The 15692-nt window shown below is 44.6% G+C and overlaps 1 protein-coding gene across 5 annotated transcripts in view; it reads left to right on the forward strand.

The window, feature by feature from the left end:
• Window positions 1-15692, forward strand: part of ACHE (acetylcholinesterase (Yt blood group)) — a 163690-nt gene that overhangs the window by 129000 nt on the left and 18998 nt on the right. The window contains exon 4 of one of the 5 annotated variants that reach the window (XM_068274097.1): window positions 7267-9114. The exons of the other annotated variants lie outside the window; for them this stretch is intronic. Coding sequence (XP_068130198.1) covers window positions 7267-7379 — 113 coding nt within the window. The 3' untranslated portion in view covers window positions 7380-9114. Of the gene's footprint in view, window positions 1-7266; window positions 9115-15692 lie in introns of those variants that run through there. 5 annotated transcript variants of the gene reach the window in all.

Below are 15692 nucleotides of genomic sequence, written 5' to 3' on the forward strand. Positions count from 1 at the left end.
TACCGCATGCACTGCTGTCCCAGCATAACCTTTGACCTGTTGACCTAACCTCTAGCCTTTTGTTTCCTACTATGATAACAACGGTCAGGCAAATAGTCCATTATTTAATCCACTAAAAACTCTAGAGGCACGTTTGCCCACAAAGGCATCATGGATTAATTTGCATGTCTCCACCCATTTTTTTTTTAATTTTTTTTTTTTTTTATTCAGAATAGTCTACTTTATTTTTCAGCATGCGAGGCCCTATTCAATAATGTCCCCCCTGTACTTGAGAACGCAGGGAATCCCACAAAACTAGCCTTAGCTTATTTAAAGAGACACTGAAGCGGAAAAAAAATATGATATAGTGAATTGGTTGTGTACTATGAATAATTACTAGAAGATTAGCAGCAAAGAAAATATTCTCATATTTTTATTTTCAGGTATATAGTGTTTTTTTCTAACATTGCATCATTCTCTAATATGTGCAGATTACACAACACTCAGCATTCAAAATGATTCGTTCAGAGCAGACTGTGAACTAATGACCTCTCCTCTGGCAGAGAAAAAGTAAATAGTTCAGGAACAGATGAGATAATAAAAGTCAGAAAACAGCCCTCTCCACGACTTTGAAAGTCGTAGAGCTTAATGGCTTTTTTGCATAGAGATAACAACTGGAGTTTCTTAACTCTTCCTGTACTGGAAACAATTACACTGATGTATCTGATCTTAATGTTTTATTTCTTAGCTGTACTACACATACAAATCATAATATCATCATTTTTTTTTTCGCTTCAGTGTCTCTTTAAAATTAGTTTAACAGATGGCAAGTTTAGGCTTTTGGGTCATTTTGCACAATGGTGGGGTTGTTGAAAAGTATGTGTTACAGCTATCATGTGCACACACCCCACGGTCACAGGATCAGGACAGTATTCTTTTTGCGTGGCCATATCTTAAAGAGAAACCGTAACCAAGAATTGAACTTCATCGCAATCAGTAGCTGATACCCCCTTTTACATGAGAAGTCTTTTCCTTTTCTCAAACGGATCATCAGGGGGCTCTGTATGGCTGATATTGTGGTGAAACCCCTCCCACAGTATGATGTCAGGAGCATGGTCCTGTCAGTTTCCTGTCTGTGAACCTCATTGCATTGTGGGAAAAAGCTGTTTGCAGCTGTTTCCAACTGGCAAAAAAGCAAGCAGCATCTCCTTCTACTGACATCACCTGCCAGCAGTAAAAATGTCACCATGTGATAAATATCAGAATGTAAATTAGGGAGAGGAAGGATTTTACACGGAACAAACACTGACTAAATCATTTATACATCATTATTGTAAAAATGAAGCACTTTTTTTATTACATTATTTTCACTGGAGTTCCTCTTTAAGCCTCATACACACACCTGACTTAAGTCGGCTGAGGGGGCCGATAACGGCTGATAAGCATGTGTACAACTCTCAATCCACAAGCGATCCGCCGGGCTCACCCCCAGCGACGCCAATCCCATTGTTTGTGCAGCTCCCGCGCATGACGCCCCTACGATGGGCTAACCAAGGTAGTTTGGAGATCTCTGGCTTATACAAATATTGCAATTTGCCTTAAAGCACACCTAAAGCTATGTAAAAAAAAAATGTGATACCTACCTAAGAAGTGGGAATGTGATGTCCTCAAAAACAAAAAGTTTCCAGTAGCAACACGCTAGTGTAATTAAACCTTCCACATCTTTAATTGCAATCTTCATTAAGATCAAGGCATGATAAAAAACATATACTGTCCTCCTGGTCTCTCGTCGTGACTCCGCGCTCAGCCGTTTCTCCACTGTCCTCCGCCATTATCCGGTCGACCATTAAGTCGACCGACCGCGCACATCCTCTATTGCTCTCTCGCTGCCGGGAGAGTCCTGCACATGCGCAGCAGCATTTTGCTTACAACACAAGTGCTTGTTGGAGGAGGCTCACGGCACGGGGCCGCACATCCTATGTTGGAGGGGGACGCGGAAGGAATGACGGCGGGGGACCAGGAGGACTTCAAGGAGCTGGAAGAAGCCCCAGGTAAGTAAATAAGCAATTTGTTTTTTTCTAAAGTTTTTTTACTTTACAATTGTTTTCTCTCCCCGAAAGCGCTCGCCACCGTGATCGTGTGCTTTTCCGGTGTGTGGGGGGCGGGGTTACAAACTGTGCATGTCCAGCAAATGGAACCTCTTGTGCACAAAGGAAAGAAGATGCGCGTGAGCTTCTACTTCGGCCCCAAAAGTAGGGAGGAAGACCCAGCATTTTACTGCATTAAAATTAGGAGATGAAACTCAGGAATTTCTAGATTTGTGGCCAATAATTTATCCTTTATGTAGAAAAAAAGTTCATTTAGTACAGAAGTCTATAAAAACTACGTAAGGCCTCTTGCACACTACATGCGATTCCGATTTTTTTTTTATCTGATCCGATTTCGGATTCTGATTAAAACCGATTTCGGATTCTGATTAAAAAACGTACTGCGTGCTGTATAGAAAATCAGAATTGCATGTAGGTCTAAAACAAAATGTCATCCTTACTGAACATTTTATACCCTTGATTAAATCTATAAATGTGTGGAATGTGCTTTATTGTTTTTAAGGTGGGGGTGGGGGGGGGGGAGTCCTCAAAGACTTTTAGTCAGAGCCGTTTTTAGGCCCAAGCATTCTCCTAGCATAACACCTACAGGAGGGGATTCCACAGAGTTATCCTTAGCATGCTACGCTAATGCTAAGTAATTGTACTGGTAACTTTAAAGGTGGCCATACACTGGTCGATTTGCCATCAGATTCGACCAACAGATAGATCCCTCTCTGATCGAATCTGATCAGAGAGGGATTGTATGGCTGCCTTCACTGCAAAGAGATTGTGAACCGATTTCAGCCTGAAACCGATCACAATCTGTGGTGGTGGTGGTGCCGCCGCTCCAGCCCCCCCCCCCCCTCCCCGCATACATTACCCGCTCGGCCTGCGTGAGCCCCCGCTGTCACCGCTGCTCAGTCTCCGTGCTGGGCTCCGAGTCCAGCAGGCTTCACTTCTTTCTGTCCAGGAAAGTTTAAACAGTAGAGGGCGCTCTACTGTTTAAACTTCCTGCTGGGACAGGAAGAAGTGAAGCCTGCTGGACTCGGAGCCCAGCACGGAGACTGAGCAGCGGTGACAGCGGGGGCTCGCGCTGGCGGAACAGGTAATGTATTGCCGCTGTATTGCGTCGGTCGTCGGGCATTCAAACGCCGCTATTGACGCCCTCCCGACTCGCCGGCAATCGAGCAAAATCTTCCACATGGAAAATCTTCCACATATCAGATGGGATAGACGGTAACGATTGATTTCGGACGGAAATCAATCGTTTACGTTTGCGCAATGATTTCACAGCAGATTCGATCACAGGGATCTAATCTGCTGTATATCGTCAGGAAAATCGTTAGGTGTATGGGCCCGTTAAGGCTGTGTTCCCAATACAGCCGATGCAAAATGGACACAGTAAGCCCAGTGGGAATCCTGTCCATTTTGTATCCACTCTGCGCTATCCGAAGCGATCGTTGCTCACCTGTCCCGCCGCCGCTCAGTCGCTCTATACTCAGCCCGGAGGCCGGCAGGAGAAGGGCACTCTTCGTAGGCTACATTAGGCCAATTCTCTCGAACAACAGGGAGAATTTTCATTGATCCATTATGAACCAATGGGAATTCTCCCTGCTGCTGAGAATTCCCATTGGTCCTTGGTAGCCCAATAGGAATTCCCTTGCGTTTTCCCTGTGTACAGGGAGTGACCAGCAGCGGCACGCGTAGCCCAGGGCAGGTGCAGAGGCATCCACCTGACCGGGGTGATAGTGGACTGCACAGAAGTGTGGTCCGCTTACTGCAGGAGATCCATTGCAGAGTGACAAGTGTGACCAGTTCCTATTTATAAAATAGGAGCTGTTTACCGAGCATTTAGCAGTGAGTGTTGAATGGACAAAAAATGCCCCCTCTCTGCTTTAGTGAGAACGCAGTCTAACACCTAAACGGGTACAAGTGATACAGGTGAAACTTGAAAAATAAATATATCGTGCAAAAGTCCATGTATTTCAGTAAATCAACTTAAAAGGTGAAACTAATCTATGAAATAGACTCATTGCATGCAAAGCTTTTATTTGTTATAATTTTGATAATTATTGCTTACATTTTATGAAAAAACCCCAAATCAAAATCTCTGAAAGTTAGAATATTGTGAATATTATTCTAGCCTATAACGTAACAAAGGAGGCCTTGATAGCTCAATAGTGCTCAGCTGCTGCTAATGTACTATTAAAGGACCACTATAGCATAAAAAAAGTAGACAGTTAAAATTTGACAGAACCGACATTTTTTGGGGCAGTCCATCTCCTCATGGGGGATTCTTAGCATTTCCTGAACAGCAGTTTAACTGCCCAAATAGTAAGATACCAGACAGCCTCCCTACTCACTTGCACACTATTTTGTCAGTTAGACTTTGCAACAGCTGTTCATAAAATGCTGTTGAGAACAAAAAAAAAAACCTGATAATCCCCATGAGGAGATGGACTGGCCCAAAACCTGTTGGTTCTGTCAGATTTTTAATTACTACTCCTACTTTTTCCGCAATAGTGGTGCTTTAATATACGACAAAGTCCAACCTGCAAAGTCCCAGGCCGTATATAAGCAGCATAGGGCCCGATCCAGTTTACTTTTTCTTGCAAGTTCTCTCCTAGATGATATTTTTCCACCTTATCGATAAAATGCCTGATCGTACTTTTCCGACTACTTTTTGGTACTTTTCGATTGCAGAGTGCTGAAGAGTTATTTTAAGCACAAGGTTAAAAATTAACTCGTAGGAGAATACTTTGGAGAAAATGTGAGTAAGGGCCATAGGCCCATATGCAATTCACTTTTTCCCCAAGACTTCTCCTAGGGGATTATTTTCAACTATTTTTTTTAAAACAACTTTTTAGCACTGTGCAATTACAAAAGTACCAAAAAAATTGGTGGAAAAGTACTGTCAAAACTTTTTGAGTATTTTCTTGCTTGCTGGTCATTTAAGAGGCATAATATTGACAAGGTGTGAAAATATCACCAAGGACAGTGCTGTCCATCTGGTGGCCTATGAGCTGTATGTGGCCCGCAGGCCCAGACAATTTTTTGTGTCAGCCCCCCTCTGGCAGGCCCACCTCTTGTTTGCACTTGGCTCCACCTCCGAAAACCAAGACACTGATGCTCTGCACCCTCCAGCCATAAAAAAATCCAGTGTTAGCCCCGCCCACTGCCCATGTAGTTAGACAGCACTCAGAAAACGCAAGAGAAAAACCTAATTTTATATGGGCCATAGTGTTTTTATAAAGTGGGTACACACCCCTCATGACAACTGTAGGAAGGGTTTGGTATGCGGGTTCAGTGCATATCGGGTGGCGAGGTGTATCTGGCATGCTAATATTTTGCAAAACAACATCATTGATTTACAGTGGGATGCGAAAGTTTGGGCAACCTTGTTCATCGTCATGATTTTCCTGTATAAATTGTTGATTGTTACGATAGAAAATGTCAGTTAAATATATCATATAGGAGACACACACAGTGATATTTGAGAAGTGATATTAAGTTTACTGGATTTACAGAAAGTGCACAATATTTGTTTCAATAAAATTAGGCAGGTGCATAAATGTGGGCACTGTTGTGATTTTATTGATTCCGAAATCTTTAGAACTAATTATTTGAACTCAAATTGGCTTGGTAAGCTCAGTGAGCCCTGACCTACATACACAGGTGAATCCAATTATGAGAAATAATATTTAAGGGGGTCAGTTGTAAGTTTCCCTCCTCTTTTAATTTTCTCTGAAAAGGAGCAACACGGGGGTCTCAAAACAACTCTCAAATGACCTGAAGACAAAGCTTGTTCACCATCATGGTTTAGGGGAAGGATACAGAAAGCTGTCTCAGAGATTTCAGCTGTCTGTTTCCAGAGTTAGGAATATATTCAGGAAATGTAAGACCACAGGCTCTGTTCAAGTTAAGGCTCGAAGTGGCAGACCAAGAAAAATCTCGGATGGATAGACAGAAGCGACGAATGGTGAGAACAGTCAACCCACAGACAAGCATTAAAGACCTACAACATCATCTTGCTGCATATGGAGTCACTGTGAATCGTTCAAGCATTCAGCGCACTTTACACAAGAAGATGCTGTATGCAGAGGAAGCTTTTTCTCCACCCACAGCACAAACAGAGCCGCTTGATGTATGCTAAAGCACATTTGGACAAGCCTGCTTCATTTTGGAATAAGGTGCTGTGGACTGATGAAACTAAAATTGAGGTATTTGCGCATAACAAGGGGCGTTATGCACGGAGGAAAAAGAACACACAGTTCCAAGAAAAACACCTGCTACCTAAAGTCAAATATGGTGTTGGTTCCATCATGCTGTGGGGCTGTGTGGCCACTGCAGGGACTGGGAATCTTGTCAAAGTTAAGGGACGCATGGATTCCACTCAGTATCAGCAGATTCTGGAGACCAATGTCCAGGAATCAGTGACAAAGCTGAAGCTGCACTGGGGCTGGATCTTTCAACAAGACAACGACCCTAAACACTGCTCAAAATCCACTAAGGCATTCATGCAGAGGAACAAATACAATGTTCTGGAATGGCCATATCAGTCCCCAGACCTGAATATAATTGAAAATCTGTGGTGTAAGTTAAATAGAGCTGTCCATGCTCGGAAGCCATCAAACCTGAATGAACTAGAGATGTTTTGTAAAGAGGAATGGTCCAAAATACCTTTAACCAGAATCAACTCTCATTGGAACCTACAGGAAGCGTTTAGAGGCTGTAATTCCTGCAAGAGGAGGATCTACTAAATATTGATTTCATTTATTTTTTTGTGGTGCCCACATTTATGCACCTGCCTAATTTTGTTTAAACAATTATTGCACACTTTCTGTAAATCCAATAACTTAATTTCACTTCTCAAATATCACTGTGTGTGTCTCCTATATGATATATTTAACTGACATTTTTTATCGTAACAACCAACGATTTATACAGGAAAATCATGACGATTAACAAGGTTGCCCAAACTTTCGCATCCCACTGTATATAACCTATCAATCTGTTATTGGTGCCTATAAAACTAATTCAGATAGGCTACGAACTCCCTATTCACAACATAAGGCTAAAGTTGCCTTACTTTGCCTTGGGCGCCAAAATGGCCTAGAAACAGCCCTGCTTTTAGCGGTAGAAATTGGGAAAGACTGTGGTGTTTATACTGATCTGACATGTGACTTCTTCCCTTTTATAGAGACGCGAGGGCTCTGCTCGAATGACTCCCGATTAAGCCCCTTCCTGGCACTGATCACAATGTGTGTGTTTGCAGCGCAGCACAAAATATGGCCCCCCTCCCTCCTATCCTGAGCAGGACAGTTCCTCCTGTAATATACCGATGATACTGTGAGACCGCCATCAGAACTAACGCTACCTCCAAACTACCACCACTACTCTGACAACCCCCCTCCCAGCATGCAACGCTCTCTTTCTCTGCCGCAGGTCACGCATCACCTTCACTCGTCATTTCAACTATTTATTCTTTTAATAAATTATTTTTATGAATTTTCTTTTGGCTTTTAATTCTTGGTGTAATTTCTGTTGCGTGCACCTGTGGTTTTTAGTAGACCATATTGCTGTGATGGAGAAGAATACCCGGAGACAAAATAACCCATTTATTTGCTGGTTGTGTATTGTGGACACCCTCTGGTCTCCGGAATCAAAAGTGTAAAAATAGCGCCCAGTAAAAAGGACGCCTGATATAACCGTTATACTAATTTGCGGCAAGTAAAATTGGTGCCAGAAAATGTCACAGGTTATCATTAATTATGCCAATATTCTACTATCCCCCACTGTAACCTAATTCTCACACTAATTTCCCCTATCTACGTCTAACACTAACCTACCCCCCACTTACTTCTAACACAAACCACACTCCCCCCCCCACACTTACTCCTAACACTAACCATCCCCCACTTACTCCTAACATTGACCCCCCCACCTACTCCTAACACTAACCACCCCCACCCACTCCTAACTCTAACCTCCCTCCACCTATTCCTAACACTAACCTCCCCCCACCTCCTAACACTAACCTCCCTCCACCTACTCCCACCCCCCACCTACTCCTAACACTAACCTCCCTCCACCTACTCCTAACACAAACCACCCCCACCTACTCCTAACACTAACCTCCCTCCACCTATTCCTAACACTAACCTCCCTCCACCTACTCCTAACACTAACCTCCCTCCACCTACTCCTAACACTAACCTCCCTCCACCTATTCCTAACACTAACCTCCCTCCACCTATTCCTAACACTAACCTCCCTCCACCTACTCCTAACACAAACCACCCCCACCTACTCCTAACACTAGCCTCCCTCCACCTATTCCTAACACTAACCTCCCTCCACCTATTCCTAACACTAACCTCCCTCCACCTACTCCTAACACTAACCTCCCCCCACCTACTCCTAACACTAGCCTCCCTCCACCTACTCCTAACACTAACCACCCCCCACCTACTCCTAACACTATCCACCCCCACCTACTCCTAACACTAACCTCCCTCCATCTACTCCTAACACTAACCTCCCCCACCTATTCCTAACACTAACCTCCCTCCACCTACTCCTAACACTAACCTCCCTCCACCTACTCCTAACACTAACCTCCCTCCACCTATTCCTAACACTAACCTCCCTCCACCTACTCCTAACACTAGCCTCCCCCACCTACTCCTAACACTAACCACCCCCACCTACTCCTAACACTAACCTCCCTCCACCTACTCCTAACACTAACCTCCCCCTATCTACCCCTAACACTAGCCTCCCTCCACCTACTCCTTACACTAAACACCCCCCACCTACTCCTAACACTAACCTCCCTCCACCTACTCCTAACACTAACCACCTCCCACCTACTCCTAACACTAACCTCCCTCCACCTACTCCTAACACTAACCTCCCTCCACCTACTCCTAACACTAACCTCCCCCTATCTACCCCTAACACTAGCCTCCCTCCACCTACTCCTAACACTAACCACCCTCCACCTACTCCTAACACTAACCTCCCTCCACCTACTCCTAACACTAACCTCCCTCCACCTACTCCTAACACTAACCACCCCCCACCTACTCCTAACACTAACCTTTCCCCCTATATATGCCTAACCCTAACCTCCCCACCCAGTCCTAACACTAACCTACAGCATACCTCCCAACTTTTTGAGATGCGAAAGAGGGAAACTTTAAGACACACCCCTGCCGCACCTCTAATCACCCCCCCTCCCACCACACCCCTCGACACGCATACCATTAATAATTCATAAGCAAAAGTTGTAATCTTAGAATCCAAACCACACTGGTCCTTTCTATCATCACTAGTTTGTCTTCACATTAACATCTGTAATTCAGAAATATATCAATTTACAGGATGGGAATAAAGTTTGGAACCAATTAAAAGGGGTCTAAAGTGAAAAAAAAAAAATTAACAAAAACAGATACCTAAGGAGAGGGAAGGCTCTGAGCCCTATAGAGCCTTCCCGTTCCTCTCCAGGTCCCGTCGTTCCTGCACTGGCTCTGACAAATGAGTTGGAAACTGCTCTCTGCCACTGCGGGGGGGGGGGGGGGGGGGGGGGAGCTTCGGAAGTCTTCAGGAGCCTGACTGCTCCCAACGCGGCAGAGAGCCATCTCTAACCCATCGTTTAGAACCAGCGCAGGAACGACGGGACCTGGAGAGGAACGGGAAGGCTCTATAGCGGTGATGGCTAACCTTGGCACTCCAGCTGTGACAAAACTACAAATCCCATCATGCCTCTGATTCCACCACAGCTGGAGTGCCAAGGTTAGCCATCACTGCTCTATAGGACCCAGAGCCTTCCCTCTCCTTAGGTAAGTATCTGACTTTTTTTTTTCACTTCAGACTCCCTTGAAAAAAAAATGTTTTAGTAGAAAAATGTGTATATTTACATAAATCAGTACATCTGTCCTGAAAGAGGGACAAATGAGGGAGACAGAGGGACAGGTGGATTTGGTTCCCAAAGAGGGATTATCCCTATGAAAAAGGGATAGTGGGGAGTTATGAAGCCTCCGGACTATCCACAAGGGTGCTATTTTCCTGTTACCTGGCTCCTTCACAGCTTATTTGCTCAAAAACCACAGGTGCACTTTATTACTCATTAACTTGCATGCCTTCTCCATGTGACATCACACATTGTTTTGCCATCTCTGTGCTCCCTGACATCATTTCATATCTGTGTCTTTTTGTAAGGTTTGCATTTCACTAAGAGCAGTGCCACCTGGTGGACAGATTAGGTTAGCACATCTTAAAGGATAAAGCCGTTCAAAACTGATATAATTTGTAGGTGGTGGTCCCCGATAGGTTTAGTCTCACTATTGATAAGGAGCATTAAGCCCACCCAAGCACTAGATGCTAATGACACAGCTGAGGTAGTTCATTTTCATAAGTGCAGTCTACGCATAATTGAAGTGAGAGGCTACCATATTTATTTCCTTTTAAAGAATACCAGTTGCCTGGTAGGCCTGCTGATCTATTTGACTGCAGTAGTGTCTGAATCACACTAGAAACAAGCATGCAGCTAATCTTGTCAGATCTGACAGTAATGTCAGAAACACCTGATCTGCTGCATGCTTGTTTCAGGGTCTGGGGCTAAAAGTATTAGAGGCAGAGGATCAGCAGGATAGCCAGGCAACTGGCATTGCTTAAAGGGAAGGTTCAGGGAGGTGTTTAAAAAAATAAAAATACTAATCCACTTACCTGGGGTTTCCTCTAGCCCGTGGCAGGCAGGAGGTGCCCTCGCCGCCGCTCCGGAGGCTCCCGGTCTTCTCCAGTGTCTCACCCGACCTGGCCAGGCCGGCTTCCTGGTCGGGCTTCTCCTTGCGCTCCAACGTGCGTCTCACGCTGCCATGCTGACGTCATCGGACGTCCTCCAGGCTGTTCTACGCAGGCGCAGTAGGAGAACCTCGACCTGGAAGCCGGCCTGGCCAGGTCGGGTGCGCCACCAGAGAAGAACGGGAGCCTCCGGAGCGGTGTCGAGGGCACCTGATGCCTGCCACGGGATGGAGGAAACCCCAGGTAAGTGGATTAGTATTTTTATTATTCTAACACCTCCCTGAACCTTCCGTTTAAAAGGAAATAAATATGGCAGCCTCCATATCCCTATATGTGCCTTTAGACAGTTTAATTGATGTCCCAGAAAGCAGCACTCCGCCGTGATGGGAGTAAAATACTACTAGCGTCAGTTATTTAAAAAATAAAAAGAAAGTGGGCGGGTGCGCACCTGCAGCGTCATTGTGCGTCTGTCGACGTTGGCCGATATCTCACAGACAATATCGTTAGCGATCGCTACCAGAGATGGTCGAGGAGATGCTATTGGCTTTGTCTTGCATGCAAATTTTATACAGCTTGGAAACAGGCCAATCAAAATTGTCAGTTATTTGATTGGCCCTGTTCTAGACTGCATACAATTGTATACTTACAAGCATGAATTATTAGCATCTTATTAATCATCTTTAATCCCCAGCAGTTAGGATTTGTTGATGCTTTGCATGCAAAGCTCTTGTAAACAGGATAGATTAATAAAAGCTGAATTATAAGATCTAAATATTTGTAGCAGTTTTTGTGTTGTTGTTTTTTTTTAATAAAAAAAAAAGAGGTAGTTGCTCCTCCTACATGGTTGTTTACCCATGACAATGGTCTCGCAAGTCGGGCAACAGGTGTCACGCTAAGCGGAAGGGCGGCTTTAGTAAATAAGGTCCTACATGCCTGTCCAATCAGTAGAGACCAGTGACATCACTGAGACGTCATATATTCATATATTCATGAGAGCTCAACCTATCCATTCACTAGAGACCAGTGACATCACTGACACTTCATATTCATGAGCGCACAGCCTGCCCAATCACTAGAGACGAGTGACATCACTAACACTTCATATTCATGAGAGCATGGCCTGTCCAATCACTATGAGACCAGTGACATCACTGATACTTCATATTCATGAGAGCACAGCCTGACCAATCACTAGAGACCAGTGACATCACTGACACTACATATTCATGAGAGCACAGCCTGTTCAATCACTCGAGGCCAGTGACATCACTGACACTTCATATTCATGAGAGCACAGCCTGTTCAATCACTAGAGACCAGTGACATTACTGACACTTCATATTCATGAGAGCACAGCCTGTTCAATCACTCGAGACCAGTGACATCACTAACACTTCATATTCATGAGAGCACAGCCTGACCAATCACTAGAGACCAGTGACATCACTGACACTACATATTCATGAGAGCACAGCCTGTTCAATCACTCGAGACCAGTGACATCACTGACACTTCATATTCATGAGAGCACAGCCTGACCAATCACTAGAGGCCAGTGACATCACTGACACTTCATATTCATGAGAGTACAACCTGTCCAATCACTAGAGACCAGTGACATCACTGACACTTCATATTCATGAGAGTACAACCTGTCCAATCACTAGAGACCAGTGACATCACTGACACTTCATATTCATGAGAGCACAGCCTGCCCAATCACAAGAGACCAGTGACATCACTGACACTACATATTCATGAGAGCACAGCCTGTTCAATCACTCGAGACCAGTGACATCACTGACACTTCATATTCATGAGGACACAGCCTGTACAATCACTAAAGACCAGTGACATCACTGACACTTCATATTCTTGAAAGCACAGCCTGCCCAATCACTAGAGACCAGTGACATCACTGACACTTCATATTCATGAGAGCACAGCCTGTGCAATCACTAGAGACCAGTGACATCACTGACACTTCATATTCATGAGAGTACAGCCTGTCCAATCACTAGAGACCAGTGACATCACTGACACTTCATATTCATGAGCGCACAGCCTGCCCAATCACTAGAGACCAGTGACATCACTGACACTTTATATTCATGAGGACACAGCCTGTACAATCACTAAAGACCAGTGACATCACTGACACTTCATATTCTTGAAAGCACAGCCTGCCCAATCACTAGAGACCAGTGACATCACTGACACTTCATATTCATGAGAACACAGCCTGTGCAATTACTAGAGACCAGTGACATCACTGACACTTCATATTCATGAGAGCACAGCCTGTGCAATCACTAGAGACCAGTGACATCACTGACACTTCATATTCATGAGAGTACAGCCTGTCCAATCACTAGAGACCAGTGACATCACTGACACTTCATATTCATGAGCGCACAGCCTGTGCAATCACTAGAGACCAGTGACATCACTGACACTTCATATTCATGAGAGCATAGCCTGTCAAATCACTAGAGACCAGTGACATTACTGACACTTCATATTCATGAGGACACAGCCTGTCCAATCACTAGAGACCAGTGACATTACTGACACTACATATTCATGAGAATCAGGGCTGGTTCTTGCGTGAAGCAATGTGAAGGACATGCTTCAGGGCAGCTGCAATTATAGATCAATTAGAAGGAGGCAAGCTGGCAGATGTACACAGCATGATGCAGAGCAGAGGCTGCCTGCAGGGTCCATAGAAAATAAATCTGTCTGCTCTCTCACTATTGTTCTAATGACTGCATGTCCATGTGAGAGCACAGCCTGTCCAATCACTAGAGAACAGTGACATCACTGATACTTTATATTCATGAGAGCACAGCCTGTCCAATCACAGACCAGTGACATCACTGATACTTCATATTCATGAGAGCACAGCCTGTCCAATCACTAGAGACTAGTGACATTACTGACATCTCATTCACGAGAGCACAGCCTGTCCATTCACTTATTCACTTGAGATCAATGACATCACTGACACTTCATATTCATGAGAGCGCAGCCTGTCCGATCACTAGAGACCAGTGACATCACTGACACTACATATTCATGAGAGCACAGCCTGTTCAATCACTCGAGGCCAGTGACATCACTGACACTTCATATTCATGAGAGCACAGCCTGTTCAATCACTAGAGGCCAGTGACATCACTGACACTTCATATTCATGAGAGCACAGCCTGTTCAATCACTCGAGACCAGTGACATCACTAACACTTCATATTCATGAGAGCACAGCCTGACCAATCACTAGAGACCAGTGACATCACTGACACTACATATTCATGAGAGCACAGCCTGTTCAATCACTCGAGACCAGTGACATCACTGACACTTCATATTCATGAGAGCACAGCCTGACCAATCACTAGAGGCCAGTGACATCACTGACACTTCATATTCATGAGAGTACAACCTGTCCAATCACTAGAGACCAGTGACATCACTGACACTTCATATTCATGAGGACACAGCCTGTCCAATCACTAGAGACCAGTGACATCACTGACACTTCATATTCATGAGAGCACAGCCTGCCCAATCACAAGAGACCAGTGGCATCACTGACACTACATATTCATGAGAGCACAGCCTGTTCAATCACTCGAGACCAGTGACATCACTGACACTTCATATTCATGAGGACATAGCCTGTACAATCACTAAAGACCAGTGACATCACTGACACTTCATATTCATGAGAGTACAGCCTGTCCAATCACTAGAGACCAGTGACATCACTGACACTTCATATTCATGAGCGCACAGCCTGCCCAATCACTAGAGACCAGTGACATCACTGACACTTCATATTCATGAGGACACAGCCTGTACAATCACTAAAGACCAGTGACATCACTGACACTTCATATTCTTGAAAGCACAGCCTGCCCAATCACTAGAGACCAGTGACATCACTGACACTTCATATTCATGAGAGCACAGCCTGTGCAATCACTAGAGACCAGTGACATCACTGACACTTCATATTCATGAGAGCACAGCCTGTGCAATCACTAGAGACCAGTGACATCACTGACACTTCATATTCATGAGAGTACAGCCTGTCCAATCACTAGAGACCAGTGACATTACTGACACTTCATATTCATGAGCGCACAGCCTGTGCAATCACTAGAGACCAGTGACATCACTGACACTTCATATTCATGAGAGCATAGCCTGTCAAATCACTAGAGACCAGTGACATTACTGACACTTCATATTCATGAGGACACAGCCTGTCCAATCACTAGAGACCAGTGACATTACTGACACTACATATTCATGAGAATCAGGGCTGGTTCTTGCGTGAAGCAATGTGAAGGACATGCTTCAGGGCAGCTGCAATTATAGATCAATTAGAAGGAGGCAAGCTGGCAGATGTACACAGCATGATGCAGAGTAGAGGCTGCCTGCAGGGTCCATAGAAAATAAATCTGTCTGCTCTCTCACTATTGTTCTAATGACTGCATGTCCATGTGAGAGCACAGCCTGTCCAATCACTAGAGAACAGTGACATCACTGATACTTTATATTCATGAGAGCACAGCCTGTCCAATCACAGACCAGTGACATCACTGATACTTCATATTCATGAGAGCACAGCCTGTCCAATCACTAGAGACTAGTGACATTACTGACATCTCATTCACGAGAGCACAGCCTGTCCATTCACTTATTCACTTGAGATCAATGACATCACTAACACTTCATATTCATGAGAGCGCAGCCTGTCCGATCACTAGAGACCAGTGACATCACTGATACTTCATATTCATGAGAGCACAGCCT

The sequence above is a fragment of the Hyperolius riggenbachi genome, chromosome 3 (genome assembly GCF_040937935.1).
Source record: "Hyperolius riggenbachi isolate aHypRig1 chromosome 3, aHypRig1.pri, whole genome shotgun sequence".
Lineage (NCBI taxonomy): Eukaryota > Metazoa > Chordata > Amphibia > Anura > Hyperoliidae > Hyperolius > Hyperolius riggenbachi.